At 34.6% G+C, this 21,890-nt stretch overlaps 1 protein-coding gene across 1 annotated transcript; it reads left to right on the top strand.

Moving 5' to 3' along the window:
- The first annotated feature begins 10,983 nt into the window (after positions 1-10,983).
- On the top strand, positions 10,984-12,804 carry LOC21402180 (myb-related protein 308). Its single transcript, XM_010094172.2, has 3 exons — positions 10,984-11,205; positions 11,557-11,686; positions 11,965-12,804. The coding sequence occupies exons 1-3, from the start codon at positions 11,076-11,078 to the stop codon at positions 12,719-12,721; spliced, it is 1,017 nt and encodes a 338-aa protein (XP_010092474.1). The 5' UTR covers positions 10,984-11,075; the 3' UTR covers positions 12,722-12,804.
- The last annotated feature ends 9,086 nt before the right edge of the window (positions 12,805-21,890 follow it).

The following is a 21,890-nucleotide window of genomic DNA, read 5'->3' as shown; positions in this document are numbered from 1 at the left end:
CATTTGGAAAGTACTCACCTCCTCTATCACTCCTAAGAATTTTAATTTTCCTTCCCAATTGATTTTCTACTTCCCATCAAAGCAATCCAATTTAACCAAGTCCTGGTTCATCAATTTGATAGTGGCAACGGTAGTTTCGGTCTCCATTGCTGCAAAATTACGCTTTAAGATTGTCGAAAATCTTGAGGGAAATGAGACTTGAAACACGTAGAAAGTACGCTTTTCTTAAAGCATAATTTGCCCCCTCTCGTTAGAGATTGCTTCCGGTTCTCGGCAAATCACTTGCAGGATATGACAAGCCTTCAAGTTGCTAATCACAAGCAAAATGACAACAACACTAAGAACACAAGAACTCTTAGAATTTCTAGAAATTTTGAACAAGAAGAGAGAAGAATTGTAGAGAATTATTTCTCATATTTATCAGCAATTCTTGTTCTTTTTATAGTTTTTTATCACACCAATACGTATAGACACAATCAAACTTGAAGATACACCTTTTCCATTTGAATTGGTGTCAATTCAAGTTTTAAAAATCGTGTCTAATCGTTACGGCGCTGCGGCGCCAGTCTCGGGCGCTGCAGTGCTAGTTTATGGAAAACCAAAAACTGTCCGTGCAAGCCCAAGTGCCGCGGCGCCTAAACTCAGCGCCCCGGCACTCTACTCTCTGTCCATTCCAGCGCCCAAACTCGGTGCCAAAGTGCCCTGCTTCCTAGAAATTGTGTCCATTCCAGCGCCGTGTTGCACAAACTTGGCACCGCGGCGCCTTTCATGCTGGAAATGGCTATCTCTTAAATGCAGAGAATGCAAGGCGCTTTTAGATGTGATAAAACTTAACAAATTCTTATATATTATATTTAAACAATCCCAACACTAAGCACAAGATCTCTTTAAATTATCGCGCAAAAATATTTACTAGGTAAATAGTCTATTTACTAAAAATAAATATATGATTTACTTAGAACCAGTTTAGTGTTGGTGTGCTGTTGTAAAGTTTTAGTGTATGTAACTGTGTTGTAGTTAAAATTTTTTGGGATAGAAGTATATATTTAGGTATTTGGTAAATTTTTTAAAGCTGCTAACAAAAATGTAGGTGTTTGATTAATTATGTATAAAATTACTATAAAGACATAAATAGTGATTGAAATAGAAATAGACATACTTTAGCCCAAACATTTATAGTTAGTATTACATCGCAACAAAATCCTAAAAAAAGAAAAACTATAACAATGAAATAAATAGTAAATTTCTTATTTATTGTTTTTTTAATATTTTGATAATTATTAAAAATATTTGAGTAAAATTATTCCTAGTATGTTTATTAAAGTTTTTCAATTTTTAATAAAAAAAATATTTTTTAAATTTGGTATGGAAAAAATAGAAGCGATAGATTGAGAATTAATTGTTAAGGTTCCTTTAGTGAATTTAGATAATGACATTAGAAGCTGCAATGTAAAAGCAACCATTCACCTGTTTCTCAACAAATTCTACTATAGAGCAGCAATTTTTAGAAACTGTTGGATAAAAGTAGGATTTAGTAAAACATCTTTGACTTGTTGTACGTAACTTCTTTTTTTTTTTTTTTTTTTTTTTAAAGGCTTCTAAAAACAATGTCAAACGGGTTCTTAGTAAATTATATTATTACTACAAATATTTTTACAGTAAAAATGTTAATTACTTCTTTCTCCTAATTACATTTTATTGAATAAAAAGTTCATTTGGTGAAAAAGAAAAGTTGAAAATATGAGGGGTTTTTTTTATTTATAATTAACCCTTATTCAAATATAGTTGTCATGATGCATTGATTAAATGCCATTTTGTAGGCCATTTCTGCCTATGCAATTATTTAACAAAATGGATAGGATAATCGCATGCAGAGGGTGAGAAATGGTGGGCCATGATCTCTTGATCAACTTTTCCCTTTGTAAGGATGAAATGGTTCAAAGTTTTTCAATACCGATATCATTGATGCATAATTTGTCGGCTCCGGCAGCCTTCATTTCCGTATCCGGATCGGTGGTTTTCTAACACTTGATCATCCAGAGATTACTTATCCACTAGGTATGAACAATTATTATTGTGATAAATAGTATTTTACATGTCTATAGATATAACGGTATGACGTTGGTCATTGGTTGGTAACCGTCTGTTACTAGTACACGTTGGTTACGGTCCTATGACCGTCCGCAACTATTACATGGTGGTTATTGGCATGGTCGCAAATTTCTTCAAAATTTTGGTTTAGATTTCGGAGTTTTTGAGGTGTCGAAATTTTTTTCCACTACAAAACCAGTTTTTTGGCAATATATCGGCAAAATATTGATTACTAGTTGCCACCGATATTTACTCTGATACTGACATCTTTTATCTTTGGTTACTAGTTGGTATAATATTTAATACTAAATTGGTAACCAGCTGGTATCCAATATGTTGGTAACCAGGCAGTATCACTTTGGTTAACGATTGGTATCACGACAGCAGATGGTAACCAGCCAGTATCGCTTTGGTCAGCAGATGGTAACCAGCCAGCAGATGGTATAAAGCGCTCTAATTCTATGTGTGATTATTAACAAATTTGGAGCTGAGAAAAGAGAAGGTTTTTGAAAGCTGACCGAAGTGCGTTGCGGGGGAAGTCGTTTGGCCACTGGTATTACGCATGATCAATATCCTATACGTTAATGTGTTGGACTTTTGTCCATAGATCCCAAATATCCTTTTGTTTCTTTCAATATTTATGTACACGTATATATCAAGACACAATTACGGGGCATATTAGGAAAGAAACAAAGTTAATAGTTTCTTAGTTGTACATATTATATATTTAGCTGTACAAATTATTTTTTTGATTTATTGTTTTCTATTCTTAGGTTGACAGTATTATGAGAATGATTCTTTCTCTTTTGTACAACTCAAGTATCGTGTGTATATAAGGCACTCTTATAATCAATAAAGTTGAGGTAGCCATTTTTCTAAAACTCTTCTTCTCTGCTACGCTTATAGTATATACATGTGTGTCTATACACACACACACACACACACACACACACACACATATATATATATATATGCATATATGTATATATGCATATATGTATATATATGCATATATGTATATATATGCATATATGCATATATATTTCGAGAATTGAATGAATTTAGCCAATCCTCCCGATGCCCAAACAATTTTTTTTCTGCTAGTTGATTGAGCATCATTCTTTTGAGAATTGTAAAAAAAAAAATGTCAATTCATCCTCATAATCTATTTGATCAGTGCTAGAGGCCTCTAAATATTTTTCAATCTACTTTTGTTGTCTTGTAAAAAGGTATAAAATTAGCTCGAGTGGCCCTATTATACATTCGCATAAGAATCACAAAACTTAAGTAGAATAAATGACCAGATTTTGCTTACTTTCGAGTTATGGTGATTAATAACTCAAATATATAACTGGACACGAGGAAAATGCGTTGACTGAGATCTAGAGATGAGAAATGAACAATTCTTTCAGCTAGAGTGTGAGAGAGAGTAGATTATACGGTCATATGAATAATATCAACACATTATTAATGATTTTTAAACTAACATGAGTTATTAATTAATTTCATCCTCACAAAAAAAAAAGAGGTTACCCATGACATAAAACACTTAAAATATGTCAAGACACAAGAAAAAGGGAGGAAAAAAAAAGATTAACAGTCGACCCCACACAAATAAATATAATGATTGATCTTGTTATCCGTTCCAATAGATTAAAGTATCCTGAAATGAACAATTAATAAAGCCTATTTATGTAAATCAGACATAAAACGTATGGGGACGAATTAGTGTAATCTTTGTTAATTTCTTCACTCAAATCTAACGTGGAAACATGAATTTTTGAAGATTCCAGCTAATCGTCAAAGTAAATTCCAATGATATAGGGATAGACAAATGTTTCTTCTTAACGTCAAAATTTTTGACGCTTTCAAATTATATGATGTTAATATTGGCCCAATGTGAAAAGGAAAACTAGCTGTTATTGATTAGTTCAAGGCTTCAATTCATTATTTACTCTCCCTAACCTATCACTCGGCGCCACCGCATCAGCATGAATGCGTCTCGTGAACATATAGTAGTTAGGACTAAAGATTTGAGTTGAGGTCCCTAAAACATTGATTAAGTCCTATTCTCTTTCCTCTTTTTTCTTCACATAAACCGAGTAAAATCTCATTAACTTTTAAAAAAAATATATATATATATATATATATGTGAAAGTATTATAGTGTTAAGAACCCAAACTGATAAAAAGTAGACCTTTCTCTTGTTTTAATCTTATGGGACCCGTTTTCTTTTACTGTGTAATGTTATCTTGAACGTTAAAATCGTGAGATATTATAATAAATAGCATTATTTTTGAAACTAAAACTAGCACATGGAAGGAATTCAATTTCGGAAGAAATAACATATTTTCATTTTAAGAAAACAAAAACGGCTGAAGAGGATGTCACGGTTAGCACTAAAGATCTCGTCATGGTCGACGGTGGCCAAGGTCTTACTGAATTAAGTTTAGCGATTTAGAATAGAGGGAGTAGCGGCACCTATGGAGGGTAAGAGGAAGATGAAATAAAAGATTGGGCGAAATTTTACCAAACAACGTTTTCCATTCGTTTTTTTTTTTTATTTTTTTATTTTTAACTATAGTGATCATTTCTGACAACATATGATTGTAGTAAAGCAACTAAAAGCAAAAATTAGGAGTTAAAGTGAGAATACTAATAATCACGAAGGATTAGTTTTAGAATTAATCCCTTATATTGGATTTTCTTGTCTTGTGGCCATGAAAAAATTTAATCACATAACTACGGGTGAATTAGAAAAGGACCAATTTTTATGAGAGTTAATTTTTTTGTTTTTTGTTTTTAAAGAGAGTTGATATTCGAATATATTACTTTCCAAAAAAAAGAAAAGGGAATACCACTTTGAGAGATGGTATTCAAACACTTCCATATTAAAAATCTAAGCTAAGAGATTAACGTGAATTAAGTAAAATCAAAAGTGATAGCAGCCTAGCTAATTTACGCTGCAACTATCCAAAATAATCAAACCTCCATAATTCCAGACACCTTAAAGTATGAGTATGCCAAAACTAATTAAGATTCGATAGGTTTTATTTTGTCATAATTTTTGCCCATATCATGCCAAGGAACAATGAAGGTTTATTTGCTTTTCAACAATACCTTTTCGGGAATTTACATTGCTTTTTTTTTTTTAAATAGATAGAAAAGTACGTCTCAAATATGTGGAGGGTCCGGCGATATGATATAAAAATGGTTTCAATTTTAAGAATTTTCTCCTAACAAATAAATAATTGAGAATAATGAATGAACAAATTTTCAATTACAAAGAAATACATTAATTACTTTGACTAAAGCTGATTATCTTGCGGAGAGATTTCAAAGTTTTTAGGTAGTCAGGAAATGGTTGAGTACGGAAAACATGAAATTTGTCCCCACGTTTTGTTTCATTCCTTATTTGGTCTAAAGTGGAGCTTTTCTCTGTTCATATTTCTTTCAATTGTATAATATATAGATAAACAAGAAGTAAATTGAAGCGTGGTTTTTATCGTAATCTTTAAGCCTCCTTCTATTCACTGTGTTCTTCCGGTCCCTTTGCTGCATTGCATGATCAATTATTTATTCGTTCCTTGCCCACAACACAATCAGTCAACGTTTATAGACACATATTTTCCTCCTTTATGTATGCATGTGCATTGGCTCATCAATATATTAATGAATATTAAATACCGAAAATACTTCACATAATATTGTGTTAATACTTCACATAATTAAATACCGAGAATTGTGCTGCAAGTCACATAATATGCATGCTTCTGATCTCTCGTCTGGTTGAATCAATGAACTGTAAAAAGCTTTCGTGAAAAATTAAGTGACGATGAGGTTAATTTGAGCAATATTGGCTAAAGAAAAAGGACAAGAAAGCGCTCGATTAGCTAGAGTTATATTTTTGGTCCTCGTCGATAATGAGTGCACCCCACGTCAAATTAATTAATATTACAGAAAATTTCTAAATTGCAAGTCATGTTGAAACATTCTTCTTCCTTTAAAGTCTCTTACAGGCAACAATATATTTAATCCAAATCTTAAACGTAAAATTAATCAGAGTGATCGAAGAAGCTTCATTGAGGTTAATCCCTTGATCATTAGGTTATATATATATATATATATATATATATATTGATCTCTAATTTAGGTTTTCCTACAAGTTAGGGAAAAGTGTTGTATATATAAATTACCGAATGAAAAGAAGTTGCTGCTTCATGCAGAATATAGAAAGAATGGTACAGCCTATGAATCAATAGAACATATTGGAATATTAGAGTTGTACTGCAAATTATTTCTCTGATCAATTCTTATTCAAAATTATGCGCTTACTTGTTAGTTACTCCAAAAACCAGAGAACCACCCAGAGGTTTTGAAATAGTGACAAGACAATTAATGGATTAATTAATTTGCTTCTTTGATGTTATAGTGGAAACAATAGCAATTTATACAAAAGTATTAACGAATCATGAGGTTGTGATTTTCTCTAACAAACCTTTTCTTTTTCAACAATTCGCCTACAAAAGTTGATTAATCAATTGTGCGATAACTTGTCTTCTGAAGAATTATTTAGTCAGACCATAGTCATAATAATAATAATAATAATAATAAACAAAAAAAAAAGTGGTTGTTCTTCCCGGAGCCTTCCAAATATCGTTAAACCGTACAAGTTAACGAAATGGTTCAGGTATTGCATGTTTTCTCTTGTGTACGTAGCTGTGCTATTGTTTGAATTTCGGCATAAAAGCTACATTAATCTATCTTTGACTTTGTCAAAACGTGAGGATGGAAAATGAGTAAGAAGTTTTGCAAACATGTCAAGTGGAAAAAAAAAACAAAAATTGACTTATTAAGCGAGAGTTTGATTTTAAACAATTTTTCAATTATGCTATTTAGTTAAATCGTTTTAGTATTGTTTACAAGTACCATACGATACAGACTTATTCAACACTCAAGACCAATTATCATAAAGTATATGTTTAATAAATTTAATGAAAAATATTTATTTTTAATTTAATAAGCTTTGGGATTATAGGCATAGGATTTAGAGCTAGAGTAGGTGTCGAGTGCTGAACTTTCGGGCGGCGGGCATGCCCGAAAATTTTCGAGCACAGCGGGCAGGCCACTCTCGCCGCCCGACCACGGTTTTCTTCGGGCACGGGCTCGGGTAGCCCAAAAATATTAACCCCCCCAACAGCCTGCCGCCGTGGAGAAGTCGTCCCCCGCCGTTCGCCGGATTTTTTTTGAATTTTCCGGCAATACCCGAAGCTGCCCGAATTTTGCCCGATTTTGTGCCCGAACTGCCCAAATTTTTGTGACCGTTGCTTGATTTTTGCTCGTTACCCGAAAAATGCCCGATTTTTTTTTGCCGTTGTCCGAAAAAATGCCCAAATTTTGAACAAAACGGGTCTTTTTGCCCGAACCCGAATTTTGCCCGAAAATTTGAACCCAACAGTCGGATTTCTTACCGTTGCCCGATTTTTGCCCGAAAAAATTGTAGCCGTTGGACCCGAATTTTTGGGGGAAAATTTTTTTTTTTCAACCCAAAAATTTTCCTATAAATACCCCCCTCCCCCCAACCATTTTCCTTACCCCAAAACTCTCATTCTCTCTCAATTTCTCTTAATCTCTTTCAATTTCTCTTAATCTCTCTCAAATCTCGCTTAAATCTCTCTCTAATCTCGATCTCTCTTAAGCTCTCTCAAAGCGCTCTCAATCTCTCTTATTTTTCATAATGGCTTCTTCTGGTTATGGTGGTGATATTCCCATTGATGCCCAATTCAACATCGAAGAAGGACAATTTCCTAATATTTTTCAAACGCAGGAATCGCAAACTATGGAAATAGTTGCTGATGAAACTGCAAATCCGACCCCTGGTGGACGTACTAGAGGTCGGGGACGCAATGGTGGTGGCACAAGTGGCCATGGAGGAGAGGCAAGCGGTAGTGCTAGTGCAAGTGTTGCAAGTTCTAAGAAGAAATACAAGCGCACCTTAGCAGTTTGGGAGCACTTCAACACATTCGAGGATGTCGACAATAACGGTAACATTAAATACATAGCTCAATGTAAATATTGTGGTGAGAAATTACAAGATAACACTATTCACGGTACTACACACTTAAGAAGACACTCTGAAAAGTGTCTTCAAAAGCAAGGAGGCAGAGCTGATCTCCGCCAAACACAATGATCGTTTGACCGCCAAACCGGCAGTCTAAGCACGTGGAAATACGATCCGCAAGTTGATCGTATGGAAATGGCACGATTAATAGCCACATTAGATCAACCACTAAGTTTTACTGAACAAAGAAATTGGCAACGTTATATTAAAATTGTACATAATCCTAATGCACAATTTTTTTCTAGAACTACTCTTAGGAAAGATGCATTAAAATTATATAAACAAGAAAAGGAAGCATTAATCAACCTTCTACACTCTACTAGTGGTTGCGTTGCGTTAACGGCGGATATTTGGTCCGCCGTTGCCAACAAGGATTATTTAGCTGTAACCGGACATTATTATAAAGGTTTTGATTTGGATAAGAGAATCTTAGGTTTCAAATGTGTTATAGGATCACATACTGTCAATTTAATATATAACACAATTTTATCTGTTATTGATGAATATAGTTTAAGAGATAGAATAGTGGCCATAACATTAGATAATGCAACTGTGAATACTAAAGCAATAGAACTTTTTGAAAATGATTTAAGTTTATTCGGTAATAATGATATTTTCCATCAACGTTGTGCATGTCATATAATTAATTTAATAGTAAAGTCCGGTTCAAAATCAATGTCAGGTCATATTAAAGGAGGTAGAGATAACATTGCTTGGATTCAAGGTAGTAATCAAAGAATACAAGATTGGTTTAGATTTCTACAAGCATGTAATCAAAATCCTAGAGCATTAGCCTTAGATAAGCCCATAAGATGGAACTCCACTTACATAATGCTTGAACAATGCATCCCCTATAAAGATGCTATAACAAATTATGTTAGTGCAAAATTAGGAACATGATTTATAGATGAAACTGATTGGCAAATTGCCGAACTTTTGTATAACTTTTTAGGTAGATTTCACGAAGTTACCTTAAAGCTTAGTGGAACTTATTACCCAACTTCACCATTAGCATTAGGAGAACTTTTAAGAATGTCTATTTTATTTAGTGAATTTAGGACACACGAGGCTTTAGGAGTTCCTATCGCCTCTATGGAAAAGAAATTTAAAAAATATTGGTCTAAATTACACATGTTGTATGGTTTCGGTGTTATTTTTGACTCTAGATTAAAATTAGAAGGTTTAGAAAGTGGATTAGATAACTTAGGTGAATTTTTAGCTATTGACACTACTGACCAATTTCCTATTATAAAGGAAAAAATATATTCTCTATATATCTCTTACGAAAGTAGGTTTAGAAACACACCCCGTGTTGAACAACCGCAACAACGAGACGACAATCCGCATTCATTCTTGAATATTTTCGGGTTGTCTAAGAAGAAGAAGAAGACGACGACGACAACGAGTCAAGGTCAAGAAGAATCTAGGAGTGGAAGTAGATCTTCATCAAGAGGTGGCGACAGATTCAACGAGTTAATGACGTACCTGAGTGAGGGCTTAGTTATAGACAGTAGTGAAATGTTTGATTTGGTTGAGTGGTGGAGGGCACGAGCATTAACTTGGCCGATCCTAACACGACTGGCAATGAATATTTTTTCAATCCCGGTCTCCACTGTTGCAGCCGAACAAGCATTCAGTACAACCGGCCGAATACTTGAAGAACGGAGAAAAGCATTGCAGCAGGATATTGTTGAAGCTTTGGTGTACATCAAGGATTGGGACCGTTCCGACCAACGCTTACACGATACAATCTCACCGGCAAACCAAGAATGGATCGACGAATTTAATAGATTAACTTTTAATTTTCAAGATGATCCTTCTACTTCAAATTAAATTTTATTATTGTAATTTGTAAATATTTATTTACTTTGTAATTTCTAATTTGTATAGTGTTTATTGTAATCTTGTATAGACTTTGTAAGTTCGTCAAATTTGTAATTCGTCCCACAATGATTGCACTCTTTTTTCCTTACCAAGTTTTTATCCCAATTGGGTTTTTCTTGGTAAGGTTTTTAATGAGACAATCATGAATTACAAATTTAAAAATCAATGAAGAAGTAATTTTTTTTATATAGTTCGTGTGTTCATTTCAAATTTCAAATTGTAATATACACATTGTAATTATACAAATACTTATTACTTATACAACATAAAAATATAATATAAAAAAAAAATTTCGGGCAGCCGGTCGGGCATCGGGCAGCCTGACCGGGCACGGGCAGGCATCCTCTGCCCGAATCCCGTCCATGTGCAATTTTCGGGTCGGGTCGGGCAGCCCAAATTTTTGGGCAGTTCGGGTTCGGTCATCGGATAAAAATTTAAACTTTTCAGTGGTCACGGGCGGCCCGTCTAAAATTTCAGCACTAGTGTCGACGTAATCGGAATGTCGTTTTACCCTTTTCATGTCTATCATGATCTCTCCATTATTTATCTTATTTTTTGTGGGGCCTCTCCATCATATATATTAGAAAAAATTATTCTTCAGCATTATAATAATATATAATTTGTCATGCAAATATTATAATTTTATAGGTGACGTAGTACCTATGGCACACGGAATATTTCGTGTTTTATGGATAAATTGTTTTTGCAATCTTAGAATTCTGTTTTGACCACTTGTTTTTGCCTCTGTGACTATCTATTTCGTTGCAGTTGCTGACTCTTTCGTTGTTGTGGGACCAGAACTTAGAAACACACACTTATATGTGTGTGTGTATATATACATATATTATACATATGTGTGTGTGTGTGTAAACTGAATGTTAGAATTATTGAAACTATTGTGGGTTGGAGTGAAATCCCTTGTGAAAAACGTTCAAGTATTGATTAAGCTTAATTTGTACGGGTGGTGAGGATTGAGAATATGGGACACCGCTGCTGCAGCAAACAGAAGGCGAAGAAAGGGCTTTGGTCTCCTGAAGAGGATGAGAAGCTCATCACACATATCACTACTTATGGCCATGGCAGTTGGAGCTCTATCCCTAAACTTGCTGGTACACTATATATTCCATCTTTCTCTCCATATTTCTATATATATATATATATATATATGCGCGCGCGTACATAGGCTTTTGTTATATGGTCCATCTGGATGAACAGACCATCCAAAGTAATATTTAGAAGTGAACGTAACATGATACTACTGAACATAACATTAATGTTAGAGAGACGTATTATCGTTATTCCATTCAATTACTATCATGTTACCTCTAACGTCAATGTTGTCAATGTTACATTTAATGACTGTAATGTTAGTTTTTTTTTCTAATTTTACATAATAGGGTGACCATCTAATTCATATGGACCGGGTATACGTGTCATATGATAATTGATTATCATGTCAGGATTGCAGAGGTGTGGTAAAAGCTGCAGATTAAGATGGATAAACTACTTGAGACCAGACCTTAAGAAAGGTTCCTTCACACAAGAAGAAGAACAGATCATCATTGATGTTCACAGAATTCTAGGCAACAGGTAACAAATCCAAATATAAGCTAGTACGTCTACTAGAATATTGTAACATAATATGTAGTGTGAAAATATATCGATTACAATGTGTAATACATATTTTAATTGGTACTTTTTTACCTACATCAGTGAAATTAATTATGCATATAATTAAGGACACAGATATTCCTTTTTTTTTTTTTAATAAATGAGGAGAAAGAATAATTGACATCAAATAGATAAAGCGTCACTCAATATATATGTCATTTCAAGCATACCAGTACTTTTCGTTGATTGTATCGCAGATGGGCTCAGATTGCCAAGCATCTCCCCGGAAGGACAGACAATGAGGTGAAGAATTTCTGGAACTCAAGCATTAAGAAAAAGCTAATATCACAAGGTCTAGACCCACAGACCCACAATCTGATCTCGTCGTCGTCACACCAAAGAGCTTTTTCAAATAAGAACAATTCATTTGTCGTTTCACATGAGAATCAAAAACAACCCATTTCAGCTTTCTCAATGATTTCAGTAGTACATGAGAAAACAAAGCATAATTCATCACCTCTTATCAGCCCTCCTTATAACAATGTCCAAACAACAGACATATCCACCGTTGATCAATATAAAGGCCCTATTATTGGAGTTAAAAATAGTAGTAATTTAGCTACTTGGACAGTAAAAGATCAAAATTACTCATCACATGATATGCAATATTATTATGGATCATCATCAATCGAAAACTCGACACCAAATATTTCTTCATCTTCTTCCTCTTCTGTGGACATTTACCAACATCTACCCATGCCTGGTTTATTACTTGATGAGTTTGGCATTTGGGACTCAAGTTTTCAGCCGTTTGAAGCGCCGAAAACAATATCGGAAGATTTGGGAGATAATCATCAAGAGCAACAGCTACAACAGAATGATGAGAAGATTTGGGACAAGAACTTTGAAAACTACAGTTTTGATCATGGATTTATGGAGTCTGCACTTTTATCTGAAGCATTACTGTGTCATGATCTTAGCTCTGTGCAATATGATCTTGCATGGAACTACTAAGCTTAAGCGTAGTTTTCTTGTATGAATGATTCCTTTTTTTTCCCCCTACTTCTTTTGGGCGCAAGTGTAACTTGATTATTTTCTTTCCTTAACGTATATTCTTGTTCAATTTGTATATATAAAATTTTATGTTCTATCTTAATTAGCTGTCATAATCCAGTAGCTGATCAGGGAAAATTATTACTTCTTTATTGGTTTTCTTTTTGCGAATTTATTTATTAGTTTTCAGAAGTACTACTCATTTGTTGCACATACAGGTATTCCAAATGTATGGACATATATTGATATGGACGGGCACACACATCCTTAAATTGGAGAGAGACTGTTTTATTGAAATTTTCTGATCATGATCTGAATTTCGTGGTGGATTAATAATTCCTTTTTTTTCTTTTTTGTTAAATAGAATTGATGATTGAAGTATGGCATGAAAATTGAAACTTCAGAAAGTGAGAGGAAACGGCCAATCTGCTGCTTGCGTGATTCGATTCTTGCCTGTTACTTGTATTTATATTCGTTGATCTGATTAAATATGTTTTATTAGTTAGCAAGACGCTAGAGGTGAAAAAGAAGCCCAAAGCCCATTAGCTTCACTCCCTTGAAGACCTGTCTCATTTATCTAAAAGAAAATAAGACAAATACCTTTTGAAAATAGATAGGTCTACTTTTTTATTTTTTACTCTTCATAAATATCTCTTTTAATCAAATAACTATATTAGTTAAAATGACATTAACACTACAACAAAAAAGTTATTAGCGATGACATTATTAGCAACCACGTTTATCGTTGCTAAATTATATTATTAGAGCGACGACATATCGTCACTTAAAAGAAAATAAATTTTTTGAACGACTTGTCGTCGTATTAAGTATTTGCAACGACATGTCGCTGCACAAAATTTATATATTTATGACAACATCTCGTCCCTAAAATGGAACGGCTTATTAACAACGACATGTCGTCGCTAATATCCATTAGCGCCAAAACCAATCTGGCGCAAACAATTTTGGCACCAGTTTGTACATTATTTGTGAGGACATGTCATTGCAAATATTGATGGTTACAGCTGGCGGTGACGTGGCTAAAAAGAGATGAAAAATTTTGGCGGTTTCCCTTTGAATAGGTTCCATATATTTCTTTATTTTTTGCGACGACAAGGCAAAAAGTTGTCGCAAACAATGGTTCCAGAAAATTCTTTTCAGAACGACTGTATTTGCGATGACACGTGTCGTCAGAAAAAAGGGTTCCAAAAAATTCTATCAAGGACAACTGTTTTTTACGACGACAGTTTTAATAATGTCGTCGCAAATAACTGGGGATTTAATTTTTTCTAAAAAAAGGGCGGAAACTTTGGCAATTTTCTCAAAATTAATTGTGACGACATTGTTAAATTATCGTAGCAAAAAATGAGCCAGGGTATATTCCTCAAGAATATTCTCAAAAATATTAATGAGGTGAAGAAGGACGTCATTGTTTTAACATTAATTGCGACGATGATTTAATCTTTTTTGCAACGACATAATGTCATCGCAAAAAACCACCTGCATAAACGAAATAACAGACCCCTGATTACGCCCAAACGTGTACAAAACAAGCAGTCAATTGTAGCACAATTAGGACGGTCGATCCCACGACAAAGTGACAAATTAAACAAGAAACGATTAGCAAATAATAAACTTTAGGAGATAAATAATAAAGTAAAAATAAAAGAGAATGTAATTTTTGTTGAGAAGTTTAAGCGTAAGAAAAATGTATGAGAAAATTATATAATTAAAACCGGTAAGGCGTCGAGATTTCCCTATATGCTTCGTTCACCCGAATGGATTTTGATCTTTGAGATTACTCAATTGCAAGTTTCACATCCCAAACTAACAATCGAAAAATATATATTTGAAGAACATGTGAATTAAAATGTATTCGAGTGAGTAAAATTCTTACGTTTAGTATTAGGAAAAATTATCTTATGAGAAATCTAAAAGCGACAATATACTGTTGGCAATATTACAGTAAAAGATTACTCACAAAACAATACTTACCAATATATAGTATCATGCAACAATCACATAAAAAGAGCTTGACTAGATTTATATAAAAGTTGACAATAAAATATATCAATATGAGAAATTAGAAGAAGATAGAAGAAGATTAATCACTCAAATATATAAACTTTGAAGAACAAATGGAGAATCAAAATCCACTCAAGATCACTTCACATATAGGTTTCTCTCTAACCTCACCAAAGAACTCTAGCCTAACTTGCACATAATTCCCATAAAATTCTAAAAAGAAAGTATGAGAATAAGAATAAGAAAATAAGAAAAAATGTGTCTAAACTTAAACTAAAAATCAATAACCTAACACACTTAACAAAGGCTCTATTTATAGAGTTTTGGGAATGCTAAAAAATACTATCAATAGAAAATAAAAAAGTAAAAACGGACCCCAATAAATTAGAATTTACAAGGCTTAATTTTGAGAATAAAGGCTGATCATAGTGGGAAGGAAAACCATCACACAACGGAACCAAACGGATAAGCTGGCTGGAGAAAACCAAACGGCTGGGACACGTAGCGTAAGCTGATTCGCGGAAGGAGAGATGTTACTATGCAGGGACACATGGCGGTAGAGGCGGAGAGAGGAAATGGCCGACAGCTGGGACCCATAGAACACGTGGCAGTAGGTGGTTGGAGAGCTGCTGCACGGCGGGACCCACGCGGGGAAGAAAGGAGAATCGTCTGACGCGCACGTGGAGGAGACTCACCCGGGAGAGGGAACCGTGCGCGCCAAGCGCACGTACACGTAGGGACAGCTGGGTCCCAGCGACTGAAGTGCAGCAGAAAAATGACACGTGGCGGGCTTAAGGGACTGGCGCGGCTCGGCTTAGCTTGGCTCGGCTCGGCGGATGGCTGCTGATGGGCTTCATTTTCATTTTCTTTAGTTTTGGCCCAAATGTCTTATTTCCCTACCAATTAAATTAATGGGCCTCTTTCTTCTTTTTTTCTTTTTAGTTTTGGCCCAAATGTCTTACTTCCCTACAAAATAAATTAAATTAAATTAAAATCAAATACTTGCACAAAATATTAATTCCACGAAAATATTTAATTAAAACTTAATTTATTTAGCAATTATGAACAATTTAAGTACATTTTCATGCACTTATCAACCCCTTCTGCCATTTTTTCTGGTGAGCCTCTCGCATTTTTCCTTACTCTATCCATCCAAAACCTCCAAAAACTGTCCAAAAACACTGACAATAGCTTAAAAATATCGTTCTCTCCTTAAATCTTTCATTTGTGGAGAAAAAAAGTCAAAAAATGCAGAGTTTTCATCTCCCCCTCGCCGCCCACTTTTTTGGCCGCACTCACCGTTTTCTGGCTGCCGGCACGCTCCTTTCCCTGCTGCCTTACCGTTCTCCAACCCCCGGTATTTGTGGGTTTAGATTTTGTGAGTTAATATTTTGGTATTTTGTTAATTGATTTTGGTATTTTTGTTATGGTTTATGATTTTGTTTTAGATTTTAGATATAATTTGTGGTTTTGAATTTAGAATTGTGAATTTTAAATTAGAATTGAAACTGAAATATGTGATAATTAGATTAAAATTTGTATGAAATTTGTTTAATGATGATTATGTGATAATTAAAAAATTAGATAAAATTTTTAATTAAGATTATATTAATAATAAAATAATTAATTAAACTAATGTTAAATACTTATTACAAATTAATTTGTCTTAATTTTCATAAAATTTGATAAAACTTTATAAATTCTTCGTAGTGGAGATGCCTATGGACAAGAGTTGGATACATTTAAGGAACCAGTTGTCTGATGAGTACTGGGATGGTTTATGTGCTTTTATTGAGGTTGGAAAGAATTCTGCAAATTCACTCGGGACTATTAGTTGTCCGTGTATCAAGTGTAGAAATCATGAGATGCATCCACCTGAAACAGTGAAAAAGCACATACATCGATGGGGTTTTGATACAAGTTACACCACATGGATTGACCATGGTCATGTACGTCCTGCTGCTGTAGTTGTCAGTGAATCTGTTGACGAGATGTTTGCAGCGCTAAATGATGTGGCTGGGATTAGTGATGATCATGAGACAATGTGTGAGACAGAAACAGTTATAGAAGATACGCATTACGATGAATTTTGAGATCTATTATCCGAGCTCCAAGTCGGATTGTATCCGGGTTGCACTAAGTATTCATCGTTGAATTTTTTAGTGAAACTAGTGCATCTAAAAGTGTTGTACAAGTGGCCTAATGAATGCAAAAATGAAATGTTGAAGCTACTGAGAGATGCACTTCCTGAAGGGAACAAGCTACCTACATCACATTATGAGGTGAAGAAGTTATTGAGTAAACTGGGTCTGAGCTACAAGGCAATTCATGTGTGTAGGTATGACTGCATTTTGTTTTGGAAGCATAATGCTACTTTGCAGTCTTGTCCAATATGTAGTACAAGCCGTTGGAAGAGCAAAAAGGGAAAAAAGTTATGTGGAAAGTACTCTGATATTTCCCTTTGAAGGATCGGTTGAAGCGTCTATATGCTTCCCGTCACACTGCTAAGGAAATGATGTGGCACGTATGGGGGCGTTCGAGGGATGAAGACTTATTGCGTTATCCAGTTGATGGTACCGAGTGGACAGATTTTGATGAAAAATATCCACAATTTGCACGTGAACGAAGAAATATTCGATTAGGGTTAGCTACTGATGGTTTCAACCCATTCGGAAATATGAGTTTATCATACAGTATGTGGCCTATTATTGTGAGTGCATATAATTTACCCCCGTGGCTATGTACGAAGGACCCATATAAGATGTTGACGTTATTGATTCCTGGTCGCAATGTTCTTGGGAAAGATATTGATGTGTTCTTAAGGCCCCTTGTAGATGAGCTAAAGGAGTTGTGGGATGAAGGGGTTGTTGTTCGTGATGCTGCTAAGAATACGTCATTTCGGATGCGGGTTGTGTTGCTGATGACAGTTAACGACTTTCCTGAGCGTAGTAGTTTATCTAGTTGGAGTGGTCAAGGGTACTTCACGTGTCCCAATTGCAACGATGCAAGTCCATCGAAGCGAATAACAAGTAAAATTTACTTTGTTGGGCATAGACAATGGCTTCCTATAAGTCATTGAGACTTGAGAGAAATTGGGTAGACGATGCAGATGGTAGTGTGAAGAAAATATCTACTTTCCTATCAAAATACCGTCCAATTGGGAAGATAATCCTGATCACATTAGACAACTAGTTACGAAGTAAGGCTGAGTGGTACATATTACACAACTGTTAAGAAATCTAACACTACATTGAGTAAGTATTACCTCACTGTTTTATTACATAATTGAGTCACATGAAATGATAACACTAACTCAAATTTATAATTTCAGTGTGATACTGGTCGAACTAGATCATTAGATGAAATTCAATTCAGAGAATTTCCAAAGTTATTACGCTATACTCATAATTTATAATTTTAAAAACTCTGGCTACATAGAACTTTAGTTCATATTGTTTACTGTTAACAGATGTCCAATCTGTAAGAGCGGAACACGCCAGACGCGACCGCACAATTGATTTCACTTCATGTGGTTCAAGCTTCTCCGTTAAAAGCTACTCCGACTGTGTGGTGAACGGAGTCAAGTTTCTGACATACAGTCGAGATATCGTTCAAAATACCTAGAATAGTGGTATTTGTGTTCATGGACCAGATAACCGGACATATTACGGAGTACTGGAAGAGATTTATGAATTATCATACATAAACGACAATTATTTTCTTCTGTTTAAATGTAAATGGTTTGACACTCATCTAGGAAGAAAGAGAGTTCAACGACACAAGAATAGAATGAACATCTTCATCAAGGACTCCTGGTATGAGAATGAACCATTTATACTGGCATCTCAAGCGGAACAAGTTTTTTATGTGGATGATTTATTCAACGTACCGAACTGGAAAATTGTTGAACATTTTGGACATCGACATATTTGGGATATTCCATATACGGAAGCAGACGACATTACAGTAGTTCAAAATACCGAGTCTATGAATATTGACGTAGTCGTGGAACTCCCTGAGATTGACACTTTGATGTGGAATTGACCTGATATATCATCTGTTGTTGTCTTGTCCGATGTTGATGCAAGACTCTGATATACTGGTCGAGGATGATGAAGAAGACTATGTTGAAGAAGACATCGACGATTCTAAGGATGATAGTGACATAAATGAGGAGGGCGATAATCAAGACATTAACAGTGACAATGAATAAAAATTATGTATTGCGATTATTGTATTAATGATTATATTTATTCATATAACGTAAGCATTATGTAAATAAGATAATAACGTTTATGATTACTTCTTAACAGGCAATCATGTCTGGCCCAGTCGCTACATGTGCTGGCTCTTCACGAAGAGCGCAGCCTCCACCCGATCCTTATAGGTTGCCATCACACTGTGAGTCTGGTATGTTAGAACATAATTATAAATTTGTTAAATTAAGCACATCAGTATTATATGATCACTAAATATATTTCATTCTACAGCACCCGATGCTGCACCTCGACGACGTCGTGGAGGTCGAGGAAAGGCTAAGGGTCACGAAATCGCAGCCACAGTGGCAAAGAAAGGAAAGATTACCCCCATGTTTGACAAACGTGGAGGTACTTGGAAAGCAATTAGAAACTACGACACCTGATTCGATAGTGCCGTTGGAATCCATGTTAAGGATGTCTGTGAGCCTTTCCACGATGCTTGGAAGGACATGGACATCCAGCATAAGAGAGACACTAGGCAGCGCCTGCTAGTATAAATTATTCAACTTTATTGTTTTTAATTTAATCTAAATTTCAATATAATAAAATCATTTAACATGTTTATATTTTATTACAGGAATGGTTCAACCTCGATTATGACCGCGACGATGGTATACTTAGGTCTGTGGTCGACAGGGAGGCTGCAAAATGTTATAAGGATTGGAAAAGCGACCTCCATGACTATTTCAAAGATCTTGGTGGTTCACAAAATGAGAGTGCAGTTAGGGCCCACCCTCCCAAAAATCTCAAGAATCTAGCTCACTGGGGTCGTTACTGCGATAGATTCGTGTCCGACAAGTTTCAGGTAATTGAATCAATTTTATATGTTATTTTTATAAAATATATAATAAAGGTTAATTTTACTAACACTGAATGTAATCATAAATACAAAAAGTCAGGGATCAATAAACTTAATTGTAGCAACCAAAAGTGGTCGAGTTTTCATGGTCGGCTGTCGTACTCCCAACATTGCGTTAAGAAAGTAAGTATTTGTTAATAATTTATTCAATATAAATGTTAATTTGATAATCGATTACACTATATTCATATACATTTAAACTACTATACAGTCTACCATAGGGACTTAACAGCCGATGTCCGTCATCGATAACTGGAGGGATATGCATCGTTGTGGGGATACTTGGGTTAATCTCCAAGCTGAGCAGACTTTTGTAAGTATACTCATAATGTTTAATTATATTTTTTTATTTAAATCGCATTATGTATTTAATTATTTTTCTTATAATATTTGTAGCATCGGATGGAGGGAGAAAGAGAAACGCAGATCCAAACACCGTCTGCTACTTCTGGATCATCCGCAGTAAGAACATTTAATGAGGAGGATATTATGGAGTAGTTTCTGGGCACCCGCAAAGGACATAAGACTAGAGTGGGTCGCACACTCCCATAAAAAGTTTATTGAGGGGATGCGTCGTCATCTAGATCACGCTCGGTAAGATCTTCTACGACACGTTCTAACCCACACGTAGAAGAATACTTACAACAGCGTTACCAGCAAAACCTCCAGCTGTATGAGAGCGTTAGAATGATGCAGGATTTCATCACTCAAATGCACCCTAACATGACTTTCCCAGCGATTACTTCTCCTGTGTCGTATGTCTGTCCAGGTCATCCGCCTCTGAATCCTTCTGATTAGATTTTTATTTATATAACAATTTGTACTTCCGCACATTTCTACTATAATTACATTTTTATTTTATTTTATTAATTACTTTTTCTAATAATAATTTATATCATGAATTATATTTATTATAATTATTAAAATGAGAAAAAAATAAATAAAATATTAAAATATTATTTGCGACGACAAATGTGGTCGCAATAAATATAAGCAACGTCAGCTAAGTCTGCGTCTTTTGCCACGACTTAATTCAAAAAATACCGTCGTAAATACTTAATGCCATGTCATCTTAACGATTTACCCGACGAAATAATTGCAGCGACGATTGTCGTCACAAATATAATTGCGACGACAAGCTGTTGTCACAAAAATTATTTTTGCGACTATTCAATTGCAGAGACAGGTTTGCGACGACAAGTGATCACTAAAAATTCATTTGCGACGACTTTATATTTATTGCAACGACTTTTTGTCATCGCTAATATCCCTCTTTCTTGTAGTGTAATCAAGAGTACTATGAGATAAAATTAAGACTCATACATTCTAGGGATAGATATATATATATATATATATATATATATATTCATATCAAAGGAAGAATGAGAGAAATATCATATTTAAGATGGTGGTTTATAAACTATTGCATTTTTTTTTAGAATAGGTTAAGAATAGCCTAATTTAATATGTTCTTATTAATATTTGACAATATATGTTGCATGATCTTGATTAATACTACAAAGAACGTTCTTCGTAATTTGAACCTCTCTTATTCTAGGTCTAGAAGATTCCCTAGGCGGCGGGGCGGGGCGGGTAGGCAGAGCTTCCTGATTTGATTCATAGTCTTGCACTTCAGTTCTACATTTATTTAATGGTATAACTCATGGTCAAAGTAATACATGATTACCTCACTGTTATGATGTTTTTTTTTTTTTTTCCCTCTAGCGCATCGCAAAATGAAAGTTTGGAAGTACAAAAGTTGGAGAGAACACATACGAATTACTCGATCGTGAGAATACAATAGTAATAATATTGTTACATGCATGCATCAGGTTATCCATTTTTCTTTCAAAATTGACTATTTCACCACCAAATTCCGAAATCCAAGAACACCAATACAAAGAAAATTCTTGAAGAAAAATAAAAAATAAAAAATAAAAAAGGAAATGATTGTATACTGTGACTATACTCAACTTTGTATGTTGAA

The sequence above is a fragment of the Morus notabilis genome, unplaced genomic scaffold, assembly GCF_000414095.1.
Source record: "Morus notabilis unplaced genomic scaffold, ASM41409v2 Scaffold666, whole genome shotgun sequence".
Classification (NCBI taxonomy): domain Eukaryota; kingdom Viridiplantae; phylum Streptophyta; class Magnoliopsida; order Rosales; family Moraceae; genus Morus; species Morus notabilis.
The sequence above is the reverse complement of the archived record's forward strand: the minus strand, read 5'-3'. Positions and strand labels throughout refer to the sequence as shown.